General features: G+C 41.1%; 1 protein-coding gene across 1 annotated transcript in view; it reads right to left on the reverse strand.

Moving 5' to 3' along the window:
• The window catches only part of SMG1 (SMG1 nonsense mediated mRNA decay associated PI3K related kinase), a 69,848-nt gene that overhangs the window by 15,850 nt on the left and 35,244 nt on the right, over positions 1 to 18,754 (reverse strand). The window contains exons 23-45 of the mRNA XM_080353624.1: positions 18,476 to 18,630; positions 17,260 to 17,405; positions 16,386 to 16,587; positions 14,562 to 14,671; positions 14,072 to 14,219; positions 13,553 to 13,712; positions 12,295 to 12,415; positions 11,409 to 11,657; positions 10,821 to 11,105; positions 9,868 to 10,012; positions 8,801 to 8,939; positions 8,313 to 8,543; positions 8,050 to 8,227; positions 7,386 to 7,547; positions 6,835 to 7,052; positions 6,481 to 6,635; positions 5,409 to 5,631; positions 4,282 to 4,528; positions 3,449 to 3,678; positions 2,631 to 2,879; positions 2,101 to 2,239; positions 1,898 to 2,007; positions 161 to 379 (exon numbers count right to left, since the gene is read on the reverse strand). Coding sequence (XP_080209750.1) covers positions 161 to 379; positions 1,898 to 2,007; positions 2,101 to 2,239; positions 2,631 to 2,879; positions 3,449 to 3,678; positions 4,282 to 4,528; positions 5,409 to 5,631; positions 6,481 to 6,635; positions 6,835 to 7,052; positions 7,386 to 7,547; positions 8,050 to 8,227; positions 8,313 to 8,543; positions 8,801 to 8,939; positions 9,868 to 10,012; positions 10,821 to 11,105; positions 11,409 to 11,657; positions 12,295 to 12,415; positions 13,553 to 13,712; positions 14,072 to 14,219; positions 14,562 to 14,671; positions 16,386 to 16,587; positions 17,260 to 17,405; positions 18,476 to 18,630 — 4,221 coding nt within the window. The remainder of the gene's footprint in view (positions 1 to 160; positions 380 to 1,897; positions 2,008 to 2,100; positions 2,240 to 2,630; positions 2,880 to 3,448; positions 3,679 to 4,281; positions 4,529 to 5,408; positions 5,632 to 6,480; positions 6,636 to 6,834; positions 7,053 to 7,385; positions 7,548 to 8,049; positions 8,228 to 8,312; positions 8,544 to 8,800; positions 8,940 to 9,867; positions 10,013 to 10,820; positions 11,106 to 11,408; positions 11,658 to 12,294; positions 12,416 to 13,552; positions 13,713 to 14,071; positions 14,220 to 14,561; positions 14,672 to 16,385; positions 16,588 to 17,259; positions 17,406 to 18,475; positions 18,631 to 18,754) is intronic.

Here is an 18,754-nt window from a genome sequence, read left to right on the forward strand (position 1 = left end):
AAGTTCCATACAAGCACATCCCTCAAACTCAATTTAGCTCAATAAAATTTGTGAACTATTTCTAAGAAATTATCACCTCTTCCACCACCCCTAATGCATGTAAATAAAAGCATAGGGTCTGCTTTGGTTATAAAACAGCAAACGATTTTAGCGAACTCACCTTGATCTCAGCCACTCTTGAAGAAAAGAGACTCCGTGTGATATCTCTTTCCATTTCTCTTTTGCTTTGCTTGTTCTCGGCCTGCTGGCCGCCCCCGCCATAGACAGCTCCAGCAAACCCCGCTTCGCCTCCCGCTGTCCAGTCCACCAGAGGGTCGTACACAAAAGCTTCCAGCAGTGTCAGCAAAGTCTCTCTCCCACGCCGCATGATGTGAAGGACCTGCCATCGAGTTTTAAACAGACTCATCTTACATCATCCTTGGAGAAAAGCGGCATTTTAAACGCAAAATACTGCACTTGAGGAGGCACAGAAATCCCTAACTTATGCTCTAGCAACAGATACTTGAGGGAGAAAACTCTCCTCTGTTCAGAGTTTTTTTCTTTTTAAAAATATATCTATCATGTTTATAAAGGACGAGTCCTGAAGAACGGAGGTAAACAAAACTGCACCAAAAAAGCCTCCGGGAAAACCACTTTACATCTGGAGCTGCAAGTCACAGAAACACAGAATCCCAGAATGTGAGGGGTTGGAAGGGTCCTGGAAAGCTCATCCAGTGCAATCCCCCCATGGAGCAGGAACACCCAGATGAGGTTACACAGGAAGGTGTCCAGGCGGGTTGGAATGTCTGCACAGAAGGAGACTCCACAACCCCCCTGGGCAGCCTGGGCCAGGCTCTGACACCCTCACCCCCAACAAGTTTCTTCTCATCTTTCAGTGGAACCTCCTGTGTTCCAGTTTGCATCCATTGCCCCTTGTCCTGTCACTGGTTGTCACCAGCAGAGCCTGGCTCCATCCTCCTGACACTGCCCCTTTCCATATTGATCCCCATGAATGAGTCCCCCCTCAGTGTCCTCTTGTCCAGCTCCAGAGCCCCAGCTCCCTCAGCCTTTCCTCACACGGGAGATGCTCCACTCCCTTCAGCATCTTGGTGGCTGCGCTGGACTCTCTCCAGCAGTTCCCTGTCCTGCTGGAACTGAGGGGCCACAGCTGGACACAAGATTCCAGGTGTGGTCTCCCCAGGGCAGAGCAGAGGGGCAGGAGAACCTCTCTGACCTACTGACCACCCCCTTCTAACCCACCCCAGGTACCATTGGCTTCCTGGCCACAAGGGCCCAGTGCTGGCTCATGGTCACCCTGCTGTCCCCAGGACCCCCAGGTCCCTTTCCCCTACGCTGCTCTCTAACAGGTCATTCCCCGACTTATACTGGAACCTGGGGTTGTTCCTGCACAGATTCAAGACTCCACATTTGTCCTTGTTCTATTTCATTAAGTTTTCCCCTGCCCAACTCTCCAGCCTGTCCAGGTCTCTGATGGCAGCACAGCTTCCAGTGTCAGCCATTCCCTCCAGCTTGGTGTTACCAGCTGGATGACAGTCACTTGCTGACAGTCACTCTATTCCCTCATCCAAGTCATTGCTGAATATATTGAATAACACCGGCCCCAGCACTGCCCCCTGGGGCACTGCACTGGATACAGGCCCCAACTGGACTCTGCCCCATTGACCACGACTCTCTGGCTTTGTCCCTTTAGCCAGTTCACAGTCCACTGAACTGTAGCTGTAACACTACTTGCACATGTATTCATTTAACATTCTCCTATTTCTTAAATACCTACTATAAGATGTATCTAAAATAAGGTGAAGGCTTTCTAAATCAACAGCAGAATATTTAATAGAGAAGTTCTAAGGTGGCGTTTGGCAAGTGACAGCCCTCAGTTTTCTGCCAGTGTCCTACTCACCTGTTCACAAGAAAGCCTGAAAACCCCTTCTACTCCCGTCACTCCTAGTGCTGTTTCAATATTGTGCGTCATCCGAAACGGAACCTTCTCCGGTACCCTAAGGCTTTTCCCTTTAAGAGAGAAATTTAAGTTGTTTGTTTGTTTTTAATTACCAAGAAGATAAACCTTTTATTTAAATAACATATAGCATTTTTTTAAATTACCTTTTTCAAAGCAAACATTATAATCTATGTGGACAACTTCTCCTGTAGTCATATCTATAAGAACATTATCCAGATGTCTGTCTCCAAGACCAATGATGTAGCCAACCATGGACATAACTGCAGTGGATCTTGCATACGACTTTAAAGAGAGTTTCAGGAAAAAATTATTGGTGGGAATCCTCCGCCAACACATCGGACTGACTACCATCTTGAAACATTACTTTAAACGTAAGTGCAAGACAAATCAAAACCAACTTATTCCAAGCTGTTTTCTATTTGTTGTCTGATGATATAAGAGTTTTTCACGTCTTAGGCTGATAATTCTAGTTTAATAATGTAGAGCTATCAGGTATATACCTTTTTTTTTTTCCAGATGGCACAGTTGCCACCATTTCCTGTTACATGAGATTTTGGCAGTGCCAGCTCATCTAATTTAGGAGTATAGCTTGAACACATCCCAGCCACTTGGTTCCCCTCATCCCATTAAAAACAAGCCTTTCAGAGGGAAAAATGTATTTGCGATGACTCACCTGTGTAACTCTCCACCACTCATCCGGTGTGGTACACGATGACCAGAGCTCCTTTGCCAGGAGATTTGGGGGAGTTGCTTCCATCAGCTCTTCCAGAACAGCCCTCATGACATTCAAGGGCCAGTCACGCCGGGACACGTCGAGGCTGAGCCCGACCGCCTTGAGAGCGGGGCCGATCTTACTGTAGTAAAGCTCACTGGGTCTAGGCACTATTCCAGGATTCTGAGGAGTCTGGTAAGAATCCTGAGCCTAGAAGAGGTACAAATGGTGGATTATTGTTATTTACTTATTATTTATTATTATTACTATTATTATTTATTACTCATTCCCATAGAAAAGCATCAAAAATTTCAGTTTGGTGAGAATGAAATATGAAATCTACTCCTCTGAAAATCACTTCTACAGCTCAGAGAACTCCTTCAAAATTTGATAGTTAAGAAAGCCTCAATAAACTCAAAACTTTTGGCCTAACTCTACTCTTATCAAGGTAAATTTCAAACATGGAAGTTTAAAACCTATATTTAAAATGAAAAGAAAATGAGATGTGCAACTACAATAATTTAAAGCAAGGTTAACTCTTTTTGTGCAAAAATACTTCTTCAATCATCATGCCAGAATAGTGCATTTGTTACATACTGTAATAAATATATACATCCAATTTCTAGTGAAATCCCAAGAGAGATGAACACAGCTCCATTCTGCATCATTATAAACAAAACACAATCCTCTTACAACTGCGTGATTTAGAATTGTAAAGCAAATCAGAACAAACGGTTCCCTTCTGTATTGTCCCAGCTGGCATAAAACACAGTTGTCACCTTTTGTGCTTGTAAAGCAGCTTCTCGCTGTTGCCACCGCTTGTACAGGCCGAACAGCGGCGTCGCTCCGTCCACCCACTGGATCAGGCCCGACCTCGTCCCCAGCGGTGTCACCGAGTAGTGCCGCGCGTGGAACCGCGGCGTCTCTTGGCGGTTAATAGTAGCAAACATTGTGTTCACAATCGATAAGAACTGCATGATTCTTTCATCTAGATGCAAGTCTTCCAAACCTGCGACATATTTATTTTGTTTCAAATTTAGTTTCTGGATTAAAAAAAAAAAATCCCTAAACAACGGCGTTTTTTGAAATTGGAATTAATTTCAGACTACGAATAGCTTTAAAAATTATGCAGATCAAGGATGAGCTCTTCAGCCTAAACCTTCACGCAGCATTTGCCCACTAGAATCACCAGTTTCCAACAGTTCTCTGTGAACAGTACACACAACAGTTACCAACTTAACAAATGGGTCTTGTCCTTTCGGGGAAGACGTGAAGTCCCACGTGTTCTCTTCTGGGTGTTACCTTGGGCCTCTGGAAAAACGCATCCAGCTAATTCCATCAGTACGCAAACAGAAACACTGTTTCTGATGCAACCCGTCTAACAAAGGGATGTGAAATGCTCCTGATCTACAGGTTCACAAGATAAAACTGCTCAAGAATGTACAGTGGGGTGAGAGATGGGGAGGAGAGGGAGCAGGTGCACCAAACACCATGTTCCTCATATGAAGCAGCAGAGAAAGCTCAAGTTGCAACTATGTGTCTTCCCAACTTTAATATGGTCTGATTTGTAACAAGAGACACTAACTTGGATGAGAAAATATCCATTTCTTACCTTTGAAGAGGTAGGGATAGTTCTTCCCATCCGAACCCAGGAAAAGCAGCTTTTTAGGTTTGGTTTTGGTTGGCAGAATCGTGATGGTGCTGCCCACGCTATGAATTGTGACCGTGTCTCTGGTGGATACTTCTCCAGGAAGAGCTATTTCTGTGTTGAGCATGGCAGCCAGCCAAGGGCTGATTTCTTCAAGTCGTAAAAGGTAACTAGCCCGTTTCTGTGCTCTTTGCTGCAAACTTAGCATTACCTATCCCAAAGAAACGTTCTGGTTTAGGGTGAGGTTCACCTTAACAACTAGCATTATAAAGAAAAACAAACCAAATAAAACTCAAACCAAAATCAACCAAAAACCCACACACAAAACCAAAAAAAAAACCCCAAACAATTAACACGACAACAAAAAAAACCCCAAACCAAAAAACAAATACCAAAACCAAACACCCAAACCAACTTAATGGTAGTCAAGCACAGAGATTTTTCTTAACCTACCTTTCATCTTCACCACCCTACTAATCCACTTATAGCTTAGCATGAAGATGACAAAACCTAAACCCCCATCCTTTATGCAGCAAATATACCCTACCTGGTGATAAGCACCAAAGTCACAATATATCAAAGTGCTCAGGAGGTTTGCTCCTGCATTTATAAATATTTGAGCTTTGGTTAAAAGTAGCAGCATTCAGCACTCTCTTGTTTACATATCAGTATCATCACCTGTTCTGCAAAGCAGAATGGGAACTACAAAAACACCCAAAGGTCTGTTAGTGTGTAAAACCTAGGACCTGTCTATCAAGACTTTTCAAAATCAACAGGTTGGCTCTGGTTGTCCAAGTGAATACATATTGTTTCTCCTCAGACCCATAAGACAAGATCACATAACTGAAAAATCAGAGAGTATCTGAGAAGGGTTGAGATCTGAAGGTTGCCACACAGCCTGAGGTCTGTGCTTAGATAACCAGAGTACCAACTTGTCAGAATTTAAATCTACTAAACTCAAATGGCATGGAGTTTCAGAAAGACAATATTAACAGAATTATAGCCCTCTGCCCCAAAAACTGACAGAATCTCAGACAGCAGAAGATGCAAGAGTGTCACAAGTATTATACGCACAATCTGCAAGTACAGACCTCTTTAAAAGGCAGCCAGCTGCTTCCAGGTTTAGCAGGATTCAAAGGATTCTTAAGTTTCTCTAGTGCGTTTTCAATGGCATCTCCATAGTTGTCCTGAAACCACTTCTCGTGAGGAGTTTCTGCAGGAGCCGCAGTGATGCTCCGCACGTGCTCCAAAGCAAAGACAATGGGCTTCATCAGAGCGGTGTGCTTCTCACGCATGATTGCGATCTTCTCCTCTCTATTAAGCAAACAAAATTTTCTCTTAATTCCATAAAGCTTCATAAGCATAGCATTGAGATAAAGACTTTAAATGTGCTAAGAATTCACAAAAACGGTTATATGTCCAAATGAGGTCTTTGAGGATGGCCACATGAAGAGTATTTCATTCCACATCGTACACGTCTTGCTCTAAATCATACTCTCTTGTTTTCTGGGGGTTTGTCGTTTTGTTTTTAAACGAAAACATTTGAACCGGGCTCTTCGCTAACTGGAAACGCTGAGGAGAAGCTCAGAGAGCTCAAACCACCCTAAGCAACTATTTCCTTTAAAAGAAGAGCTCCTAATTAGTCCTTCCCAAGTGTACCACGCTATGAAGAAAGCGAAGAGCACGAATCAGACACGGCTCTTCTCCCAATCACAAGAGAAAGCAGGTGTGAGAGAAAAGACTTGCTGAACACTGAAAACCAAAAGCAGATTAAGACACTCCATTTACTCCAAATATCAGTGTTTACAGTAAACTCCAAATAAATTACGTTCTTCAACCTACTTGTCCTCATTCCAGCTGACTTGTAAGAAAGACTTTGGAAAGAAGAACTACAGGATCCCATAGTCCAGGACTTAATATACATTGGGTTCTAACACATTAAGGAAATCACAACATGGAGCCACAGGTAGCCTGTGGTTGTTTCTCGTTTGATTGGAGTACTAGCTATAGCATCAAAATGTTCTTGAAATACGGTCAGTGACTTACAAAGCAACAGGTAGGATACCACAAATTCAGGAGCAGCAACACCGCTGATTGGTTTGTCCTCAAGAACAAACACTTGTTACAATCATCACTTGAATTATTAAAAAAAAAGAGACATACTTCCGTAAAGTGTTGTTGTTTTGGACCCTCTTGACTTCGTCTTCCAGTTGTTGAATCCTTCTGAGGACGTACATGTGCTGCTGCAGTAAGACTCCCAACCAAAGCTCATCCCAAAGAACGGTAACTCTGCGCAACTCAGCCACCAGCATCTGAACCTGGATCAAATAAATTAACATTTATTTACCTTTAGGAGTACTAGTATTAAGACTTATTCTTGAAGATTAATTTGATACAAGACAACAGCCTAACAAAAAAAGATGCACCAAATTTTCAGTAGGCCTTCCACAAAACAAACAAATTACATAGTTTGTGGTTCAAATAAAAGCACAAGTAACACACATTTGGATTATTTACCTGCAATACCATTGTTGGATTTGCAGCAGAGAGTTTCTCCACAATTTTGCTGTAACAATCTTGCATCATTGCTTGGTCTTCATTTAACCCCACTTTTGTATCATCTTTACTGCTTTCTTGAGAAGCTGTGGGGCTCCCTCCATCACATTCACCACCCAGCAGTTCTTCTCCTTGAATATTACCCAGCAAAGTGGGGATAGCAGAAGGCAGCCTGTTCCCTACATTAAAAACAGATGTTGAAATATTATCTACACTGTTCTGGCCTTGAAAGATACATCACTCAATACTTCATTTAGCACCAGGTCTCCATAATATATTAAGTACTGGCCGAATATACGATGATAAAATTGAAAAAAACAAAACAACTTATTTGACAAACTGGTATATCAAATGAAAGTTATCAGTGAGGTCCATAATAAAAATGGTTTTAAGACATAAAGTATCAGTTACTGGAAAAAAACCCCCACAAACACCCTCAGTATCATCTTATCCAGTACAAAAAAAAATGTATCAGCTGAAGTGTACTTAAACATTTATTTTTTCCTCCATACCTGAAGTCTGGGATTCACTGCTGAGTGAAATGGTACCCACGATTGCAGGATACAGTATGAGGTGAGGAGAATCTTGAGCCACTCGACACAATAAGTTGCAAATACTCTGACGAACATACACTTCGGGATGATTCAGGCGGGAGAAAAGCTGGGGAATAATACCTGCATAGACAGGAAAGAAAATATGCCGGTTCATTTCCACGCACTTCAAATGATACAGAATTTTATTTTCAAAAGTATGCTGGTTTTGCATTAGGAGAACATAAACATCTATTTTCCCCAATAGAAACTTCTTATTTTAAATAACTGTCTTTCACAGTACAGGCAACAGCTTATTTCCCTCTACTATTCAAATTACAGATATTATCAGATGCAATATAGAAATCCTCCAGTCAAGTTCTAAGAAATGAGTTTTGTGCATTGTATCTGTCATATAACTTTTTTAAAAATAAGGAGAAGCACATTAGTATTTCATGAAGCCAGCACAGCTGGATGTTTCAAAAGAAAGTACAATTTGGCAATCGTTGGGCTCCTCTGCTGCCACCTTCCACATTTAATTCAATAACCTTTTGTGGGAAAGTCCCTGAGCGACTGAAGCCAGTTGTGTTATATTTAGGGGAAATGCATCAAAATTCATTTTAGCAAGTAGATAAGATGTCCTTACCTCTCCAAGGAGCTGTAGGGGTAGTTTCCAGCCCATGCTCCAGATACTGGCGAAGTTCTCCAGCATGTTTCACGAGCAATCGTAACAGCCTGAGAGTTGCCATCACAATCACATCATCAGTGCTTTGCTCAGAAGTGTTCCTTAAGTGCAGTCTGGGATCATCTTCATCAAGTGGAACCTTGAAAGAAAGAAACTCTGCTCTAAGTTCATGTCATTATTTAAGGAAGTTTGTAACTGGCTTCCTTATCAGCACAAACACTGACCTGACCAGCGTTGAGTTTGAGGAAGGTGAAATATGCACTGCAGGAGAGTTTATAGAGACTGAAGATTCTGTCTACAACTTTCCTCCACACTTTAATTAACCCTTCTGTTGCATTTTCATCAAGATCTGAAAGCCAGGGACAAGTTGTTAATAACTGACGCCATATAACGTCCACCATATCATCTTCCTCGTTGTCTTCGTTTTCAGTGATCTGTAGTGTCATATCTTCATCCTAAATGCCAATAAGGAGACAATAGATTTGATTAAGTCTTCTGACCATTTCCATAAGCAGTATCAGCTCTTAATCCAGCTGCTGTCTCGGGAATTCATGCAATCGCACCACTCCATCATATTACCACAGTCAACAGAACATGTTACCACCTCACTGATCTTAACTTCAAAACATTTACAAGAGTTAATACAAATCACAAGTAAAGTAGGTTTTACGCTGAAGCTGAACAGTTTCTAAGCAAGCAAACTCACACTTACTTGAATCCCAGCTGGACGACACACTGCCTGCCCAAGGATCCCGTAGATTTTCTCTTTATCTTCCTCTGCTATGTTGTCTGGAAGCAAGTTCTGAACCTCCGATTTTTCCCGGGGCAGCAGTCGAACGCCTTCTCCCTGACTGTAACATGTAAGGAATTATTGATCCTCAATATATTAGTATTTGTAGAGCTACTGAACACGTTAACATTGAATATTGTCCTGGTTTTGTTAAAAAACAAGTTTCTCTTTTAGTGACTTTGCCCGTCAGCTAAAGCTTCATATGAGCTGCATTTTCGTGGAGAACCAGATACATGTTTTGGTAAACCTAGCAATGGAATGTGAAGTTATTGATCAGCATGGATGGACATCTCGGGAGAGGGGCAACGAGAAGCAGGTGACCAAGAAACTGACCAACTGTGTATAACATCCCATTCACGTGAATACTTCATACAAAAGTGGGAGATCATGAGGATCTCGGCCCTTTTCCTTATGGCGACATTAGGAGAGGACCTTGCGAGTCGTCCCTGTGAACTGAGGCCAGTGACAGACTGAATCCAGCTCCGGTTGGCTGCAGAGTCCAGTCCAGGACTTCGGGTGCCGGCTCTGCAGTTGCTGAGACTTTCCAGATTGGTTTTGTATATTTTGTATTATTTTCCCTATTCTTATTAGTAGCATTAGTAAAACATTGTTAATTGTTACCACTCTCTCCTATCTGTCCTTCTTTCCCTCCCGATCACCTGTGCTGAGTGGGAAGGGGGGAGAGGGAGGGGAAAAAGGAGGAAGGGGGGAGGAGGTTAACAACACATCTGCCATGGTCTTATTGTCACCCTGTAAGCAAAACCCTCAACATATACAACTTCTTGAAGGAAAAAAATCTTCATCCTTTAACTCAGAATTAAACTTACTTCTTCTTAGAGATGACAAGTAACCAAGAGAACATCCACAGTTCTCTGCTCACATGTGACTTGCGACCACAAAACACAATAATGATAAATACAAAGCTAGGGTTTATCTTCAGAAAGAAAAATAGTTGTGCCATACAAATGGAAATGTTCAGATGAATTTACCTGGCATTATCAACTACTTTCCGGCCCCATCTATAAGCCCAACTAGCCAGGGCTGCCCAGGATTTGGCCACCTCAGGTGCCTGCACTGAAGACAAGTGGTAGAGCTGGCCCAGGATGAAGTCTGGTTCTCCAACGCCGATATTTACTGTGATGGCAGAAAGAGAGCGGTGTGCGTTACCATGTAAAACCTCATTTCCTCAATATACAAAATAACAGCAACATATTTTAAGTACCTAATTTTTTTTTTTTGGTCAAGTTAGTACCCAAAAGGGTCAAGTTTTCCAACATGCAGTTATTTTTCAGTTCTGACACTGGCTGCAAAACAAAGACCAGTTTTTCATTCACTAACACCCATTGCCGACACTTCACAATTTTCTCTTCCACAAAACGATGGTGCTGAGGCAAGAAACTCATGATCTCCAGAAGAGGAAGATACTTCAGAAATCAGACTTAGGAACCACCCAGGGCAGTTTGTGTGTTTATTTGTCTATATATTTATTTTCATCACCATCAAGTCAAAAAGCCCCTACTACTTAACATCCATTAGCAGCTCTAAAATAATTATGATTCTGCAAGAGAGGAATTAAGTTATTTGTGAAATCCATGCTTAAGCAAAGAAAGAACTTTGCATTTGAAGAAAAGTCTGCCAAAAACTGGGAATTCAGGTATGTTTTGTGGCAAGAACGTGTAGATCAAAGATTACAAGAAAACCTAAGGTTAGTGCTTTTCACCTTTCTCAGGGCTTTCAAAATATAAGTCTCATCCATGCTCAGTCTGAGAGATCTAATTCAAACTAACAGTTATAGGACCTGAAAGCAGACAGAATTATGACAAAATTTGATGCCCTCCTCATAAAATGAACACATTCCAGTTTCTTGTTCAGGCCACGATCACTCTAATCAGAAACGTGTGAAAGAAATATGAAATATCAATATTAAGAAGAACACCTCTACCTGTAGATTCACTTTCAATCCTAGGGTATTCTTCTTCCAGTGTATTAACAGCTGGCAGATCAATCAAATTATATATGTTTTTAGACAAGGTAGACAGACCAGTGTGATTCTGCTGCTGCCGAGCTCTATACACTTGTTTCAGCTGTCCCGAAATCTCTTTCCATTCTGCTTGAATCCATTTTGCCAGCGTGAGAATAGATTTAGCAACTGCATATTCAGCTTTGGCAGATTTGCAGAAGGATATGGCACAAGAACTCAGCATTTCCATGGCATGTGTTGACTGACCTGCACATCATGAAAAGTGTATCAGTAGAGTGTTCACTGCATTCAAAACGCTTCCAAAATTCAGCATACGCAGCTTGTAACAACATATTTTTACAAAGAAAATGCTCTTTTGAAGTTAAAAATGACAAGGAGAAAAAGACTTGTGAAAACGCTTTCAGATTGAGACAACAGTTAATAGGATTAAATCAATTCTTAATGATACTGCCCCATAAAGGGGAATTAGCCTTGTTATAAGGACAAGAATTAGCCTGGTTATAAGGACAAGAAGTCCAAGTAGCTCCAACATAATCAGCAAATCCTCACCTGCTGTGTACAACAATTTTGTTTTCTCAATGTCAAGTTCAGGACCCCATTTTTCATCTATCTGACCAGGTGCAGACAGTTTTTTGAAGTGCTGGACTAAGTCCTGTGCAGTGGTGGTTCTTCCCAGCTGAACTTCGCTGCACTGGGCGAGCAGCCGCGTGGCCAGGGCGATATTTCCTCGCTTCCGGGCAAATTTCGCTGCTGTTAAGCCCAGCTCCATCAGATGGCTTTTAATTGGGACTGTTGGTTCTGAAGAAGAGTGTGAGACATTCTTAAATAAAGTTATTCAACAGTGATTTGCACTGGGGGGATAAAGACATTTTCTGCCCAAGGTATTCTGTATGTGGCCATCAGTAAAAAATTGCTCAGCTCTTCTGTATTTCCTAACCCTTCCTTCAGAAATTTAGATGACTTCATTTCTGCCTAGAATACTTATATACCCCATCTGAAACAAAGAATATACATCCAGAGATTTTCTGCTGGGCAAAAGAGTAACTTATTCAGTATAAGCATTCTTCTTCACTAAGACATCTACTTGTCCCCCAATACAACTTTTTTTCCCGCTACCCCTTATTATACTGCACATTTAAATGGCTTTTATGACTGTTAAAGACCCATTATTGATAGTGTTGAAGTGTTTAAAAGCGAAAGCACTTAAAGTGTGAAGAGATGAGCAAGTAAAACGCGATTAGAAGAGCTTAATATAGAACTGCTAAGCCTTTCAGAAGATATTTCTTCTTTTTAGTTGTAAAGCAAGACACCTAAATAACCAAAACCTGGCTTGTAAAAACTAAATGCATCTAAATAAAAGAAAAAGACACCGCTGCTGCTTTCAGTTCAGATTCTGCCTTTACCTTTCCTAATGCTAAACTGAGAGCGTCTGTACCTTTCAGCTTCCCCAGCAGCTGGTTCTGGTAGGCGGTGTAGCGCAGCGCATGCATCCACGGCCGCACGTCATGCTGCTTGCACGACCTCAGAGCCTCGTTGAAGAGAGGGATGAGACAGTCCTGGAAGAGGCGCACAGGGTGCACAGTTGTCACTAAAGTGTATCTTCATTTATCAAGACAAAAGACCATTTTAGCGCATAAGAAATATTCTTATTTGTATTAGTAAACACTCTTTAACTATTAAAATGCAAGTAAAACTAATAAAACGCCCCTCAGTTCCAGAAGGACAGGGAACTGCTGGAGAGAGTCTAGCACAGGGCAACAAAGATGCTGAAGGGAGTGGAGCATCTCCCGTGTGAGGAAAGGCTGAGGGAGCTGGGGCTCTGGAGCTGGACAAGAGGACACTGAGGGGGGACTCATTCCTGGGGATCAATATGGAAAGGGGCAGTGTCAGGAGGATAGAGCCAGGCTCTTCTGGTGACAACCAGTGACAGGACAAGGGGCAATGGGTGCAAACTGGAACACAGGAAGTTCCACTGAAAGATGAGAAGAAACTTGTTCCCGGTGAGGGTGTCAGAGCCTGGCCCAGGCTGCCCAGGGGGTTGTGGAGTCTCCTTCTGTGCAGACATTCCAACCCGCCTGGACACCTTCCTGTGTAACCTCATCTGGGTGTTCCTGCTCCATGGGGGGATTGCACTGGGTGAGCTTTCCAGGGCCCTTCCAGTCCCTGACACTCTGGGATTCTGTGAAATATGTTTTATGCAACTCTAGAAAGATATGCTTCATTTTGAGAGGACAACACAATAGCTCAAAATCAAGTGAAATTGTTTTCTGAACAACATAATTAGAAATCAGAACTAGATAATGCACACTGGTCAAAGCTTGACGGTGAGTTTTCACTTGCTGAAGTAATTGGTTTTTGATAAATATTTTAAAAGTAAACTACACGTGTGTGTTGTAGGAATAAGTGTTACAATGCAAAAATATATCAACACTTCTCTAAAAAACAGCTGCCAATGAACCTTTAAAAATACTGTAAGTAATTGAAAGAGATGGTATATTTACAACTATAGAAAGCAGCCCAGCGGAGATGTAAATTTAAAATAACCTGGGTCAAGGCACGCTAAAAAACTAAACGTGGTCTTTTTACAGCATGATTCACTATAGCCAAAACAATGAATGAGTTTTCTATACTCAATAGCTCATGACATGAGATGGAGAAAGACACGACTCCAGGTGTGAAACACGCAGTGGTACCTCTGATGTCAGCCTGTTGGAGACGGTATTTTCCAAAGCAGAGCAACAATACAGCTGCAGAGTGCTCAGCACTGGTAAGGACTGCGACACCGTGAGCGTGGAGAGTCTCAAAGGTCCAATCGCGATCCGGGATGTCTGCTTTAAGTACTTGATCACATTTCTGAAAGAAAATATTCAGGTCGGTTTTGTTAGTGAGACTTTCAGAGTAAACAGCGATATCAAATTTACAAAAGAAAACGCAAATTCAGCTTCAAGAGATGCGGAGAAAATGTTGCAATATCACGCACAAGTTCCCATATGATACTTTATTAATAATAAATTGACAAGAAGCAAAACTTCAGCAGCTCAAAGAACTACACAATCTCCGAGTTAAACATCGCCTTATTTTTCCACAGTAAGCTGATCACTCACAACAGCTAAAACCAGTAGTAAACTGCCCTGAAGCACACACTTTACACAAAGTTCGGTTTAACAAAGCAGAACAGATTTTCCCAGTATATTCCATTTATTCCAGCTTACTCAGATATGGCCTGCCACTTCTGCTCCTGCTCCGGGTGGTTCACAGCTGTTGCCAGACACACGGCGCTTCTTAAAAGCTGCACTTCAACTGCTTTTTGAAGTTCTCTTGGATCAGGACTTAGCATATTGGGGAGGAGCTTCTTCATGTCTGCAAGGAGATTCAACAATTCAAATCAACTAGAACTGTCACATTTTGTCATCGTTTGAGAAAGCAAGAAAGGTTTTTAATATCTATATGTGTATGGGTTTATTCATATTAGAAACTGATGATAAATTACTTAGAAACAGACTCGTTAACTCCAGAAAACACACTTGTATTGACATTTAGAATGAGCACTACCAATCATTTTGAAGCTCGACTCGTAAAGATTACGGTCAGTCCACTGAACACAGCAAAACTGCATGAAGAATTTCAGTCTGTTGTTTATAGACACAGATACATGAATAGTTACTTCTGTATTTAAAGTAACATAAACTTATGCATTCATACCTATTTTCTCTTTGGATCCCCCTGCAAGCAGGTTGATATTTTCTCCTGGTAATAATTCTAGTTGTTCAGTGCATTCAGTAAGTTGTCCAGACTCAAAGCTGCTCAAAGATCTGCAAATCAAGTTACAGTTTTATTTTCACATTTCTTACTTCATACCAGTTGCTAACTAACTTATAATTACATAGCAAGGGAGGAAGTCTCGAGCTTAGCTCAAAGCCCTTTTGATTAATCCCGGTTTTTACAGAGAGCAGTAAAGGACAATAGTGCAATAGGGCAATTCAATATCCAAGTGAAAGGAAAACACACCTCATCAGCTATGAGGCTTTTCATCACTCTATACATAATATTCTTCTAGCACAGGCAGGAGGAAAAAGGTCGACTTTGGAAGAGTTTAACAGCAAACAAAAATCCAACACTTCTTTTAACCCCGACTACGCAAAGAAAAATAAGTTTTGGGGCAGAATTTCATGAGGCCATGGTCTCAACTCTTCATTTCAAATTCCAGAAACACCAGAATATCGTGCAGGTCATACATTATACAAAAATTTATATTGCTTAACAGCCTGAAGGAAATAATATGGGCATTATAGATTTTTTACAGAACTGCACAAAAAAGGCACTGAAAGGTTAAGGAGGTTGATGGCTCAGAATACAGAAGACCTGATGGTTCCAAGAACAGTCACTTTTTCAGACCCACAAGATTCTATTTCAAAGCCTCCTTCTATGCTTTTATTTTCAACTCAAGAAATTCCAGCCAAAAGGACTTTATGATGTTTACTGGAGCGGGTCCAGAGAAGAGCAACAAGACTGGGGAAGGGACTTGAGCACAAGCCCTATGGGGAGAGGCTGAGGGAGCTGGGCTTGTTTAGTCTGGAGAAGAGGAGGCTTAGAGCTGAGCTCAGCACTCTCTAGAACTACCTGAAGGGCAGTTCTAGCCAGGTGGGGATTGGGCTCTTCTCCCAGGCATCAGCAATAGGACAAGGGCCATGGGCTTCAACTCTGCCAGGGGAAATTGAGGCTGGCGATTAGAAAGCAATTCTGTGCAGAGAGTGGTCAGGCATTGGAATGGCTGCCCAGGGAGGTGCTGGACTCACCGGCCCTGGAGGTTTTGAAACTGAGATTGGACATGGCACTTAGTGCCATGATCTAGTGAATGGACTGGAGTTGGACCAAGGGTTGGACTGGATGAGCTCTGAGGTCTTTTCCAACCCAGTCCATTCTGTGATTATAGAGATGGAAAGTAATCAAGTTCTCAAATGAAATGGAAAGGATTCTTAAACCTTGAAGGACTATTTCAATGCCACAAATATTTTTTTCATGAACCGGGAAATATTGAGGGTTAGGAAATAAAAGCACAAACTTCAAGTCTAAATTCTATTTAAAAAAATGAAAAAAAATAGTTTAAGCAGCCACAACCACCACCTTAATATACTTTTTACATTAAATTAATGAATTAAAGTAATTTTACAAACTGCACCACTGACAGGCATTTTAATTTTTACTATTTGCGTGAAAGGATTTATCTTCTGCCAATAGAAGCAGAATGAAATTGATATATTCTATTTTCAATTAAAAGACATATTTCTGTAATACCAGGAAGCTTCAGTAGCCAGAAAGCCACAGCAACTGTTCAGAATCACGTTACCTCTTTACTTATCTGTATGGATAGTAAACATCAGGGCCAAGTTTTCCCCTCCTAAGAACACAACCTCATCACGCCCCTATTTCAATGACAATCACTTTCTAAAATCCATAAAACTTTAACATTTCCCTTCTAAGACACTGAACCCAAGGTACCGCTGAATACCTTCATTATGCCCTTACTTTATGTAATTAAAATCTGCTTTCAGGTTGATTGAGGTATTACTATTGCTTTTCTTCAAGTCGTGGACCATGTTTTGCCACTCCTGCACCGCAGCCCAGTCAGCGATGGAGATGTAACATTCACACGCCTTGTTCCCCAGGTAGTTTATCACCTCCGGGGACGAGTCGCTTGGCTTACTCAGAACAGTTTTTCTAGTTTCTCCTGTGAAATGAAAAAAGTAGTATATATACTTAAATATACATTGATGCTTATATATTTTAAAATAGCAATTCTATTACACAAATGTAATTTCTACCTCTTTTGCCAAGAAAACATATTTTTTTTAAATCAGTTACATAAGATTTAGAGTATTCATCTTCCACTTATACATTAAAAAAATAGAACATTTTCAAAGGAGGTTTTAAAAAAATTTAGTCCCCAGCTGAAAAGAAGCATCAAAACAGGAAAAAAAGAACTAATTTAGGAACAAAGAAGATCCCTTTTCAAAGATGAAACAGAATACTGAAACAGTCTCAGCAGTTAAACAGCTCTGACTAACTAGTGTGTTCATGATACAGTTATGTCATAAATACTAAGCCTTCAGTTATGATGATCTAAAGTAGTATAGAACTAAACTAGTAAATTACAAAATGTTTTACCTATAATTTTTAGTCTCATTCAGCTAGACCTCAGTACTGCAACCCCTCATATCTACACATAACATCGGTTTCAAGGGCATTAAGCAGCTCAGTTTAACTGCAGATGGAAACAGGTTTTCAGGTTTAAGAATTAGACGCTATAATTACCACAGCTATACCATTGCACGTTCTGATTGTATGTACACACAGCTATGAAACAGTTATTTCTCTTCAAAAGAAACCACTAAATACTGACCATTGACGGAATGCTTTGGGCTGGCGTTGTTGACGCTGTTGGAATTGGCCAACTTGAGCACAGTTTTGTCGAAGCCCGTGATGCAGCAATCCATCCCCGTCATGGAGCACAGGTGCTCCTGGTACTCCGCAGTTGCTTTCTCAAACCTTCAATGGTTTAAGAACTTCGTCAGCATTTGATAAAAACAAGTTCTCTTTTCTGGTAAATCGACTATATTTAACATTTCTTTACCACAATGCTCAAAAAGCTGACGGCGCCTTTGGCAAAAGGAAGGGATTAACACGGAACACAAGTTTACTGGTTGAATTTCCAGGTTATGGCACAGTATATAAGTTCTTCTGTTCAGGTTTTAATGCCAATTTCAAACCAAGTACAGGTTGAAGGAGATACATGAGTTTTGTATTTGACTGCCAAGCTTTTAACCTGAACGAGTAAAGCTAGATACTGATGAGCTACATATCATTTAACAGATGATTGCAAAACTGGATCTAGGGCACCAATTTATACCTTAGACTGGACACTTCTGAGAAACTTCTCAGATATTACAAAGATGCATATTATTTACAGGAATCTAACGAAAACAGGAAAAAGCTATAAAACCTCATTTTTCGGTCTTGTCTGGGTTTTTTACATGGCAGGTAAATAATGAAAGGTGGCTCTTTTTCATTGCGTAGAGATAAAAGGATGCATTCCCTTCAGGAGGTGAAAACATCAAAATGAAGGCATACCCTAGCTGGAACATTAACCCACTTATTTGTATCTGCAGCCAAAGTTTCTACTTCAACAGCCATAGAAGCCACTTTTTCAAAGCTGAACTAAAACTGCAAGGCATCTCCCTCGGAGTCCCTCTCTTGGCAAACCGCGGCAGGTAATCAGATCACGCCGTTTGTCAGAAACTTCATTAGAAAGTATCTGAATTAATAATATTTTGCAATAGAAAATTAAACACAATACAAAAACAGTATTGCTGTGTAGGAACAACTAAAAAAAAAACAGCTTAGGAATGCTGTTTATAGTTAAATCCTGGTCATTTATTTAGAAGTTAAAATACGTAAGAATGTTGGATGCATTAGGTATCTCTGCAAAACACAATGACTTTAATTGATATAGAAATTAGATCAGACTTATTTACGCCACAAGATTAAGAAGCAGAACTATGCATAAGGAGGAAAATAACGTCCGTGTTTGTAGCATCCAGTGATGTGAGAAAACTCACCGGCCTTCTGCTTGCTGAGCTACGGAATGGATCCAGGCCAGGCTCCTCCCCAGCACCGCTGACGACCAGACCGCGATGCCCTGGATGGCTTCGGGACAGTGCAGCTCGCACAGCGCTTCCACCAGCATCATAATTGTCACTTCCAATTCATTTCCCTAAAGCCAAACCAAAAGCTTTACTTAGCTAATCTCATATACGACAAGAGCTATAGACACAGTTAAATATTTGGAAGCGGTACAGTAATATTTCGTTATATGCATCCACAAGTGAAGTATTAAC

Source organism: Nesoenas mayeri, assembly GCF_963082525.1.
Source record: "Nesoenas mayeri genome assembly, chromosome: 15".
NCBI lineage: Eukaryota > Metazoa > Chordata > Aves > Columbiformes > Columbidae > Nesoenas > Nesoenas mayeri.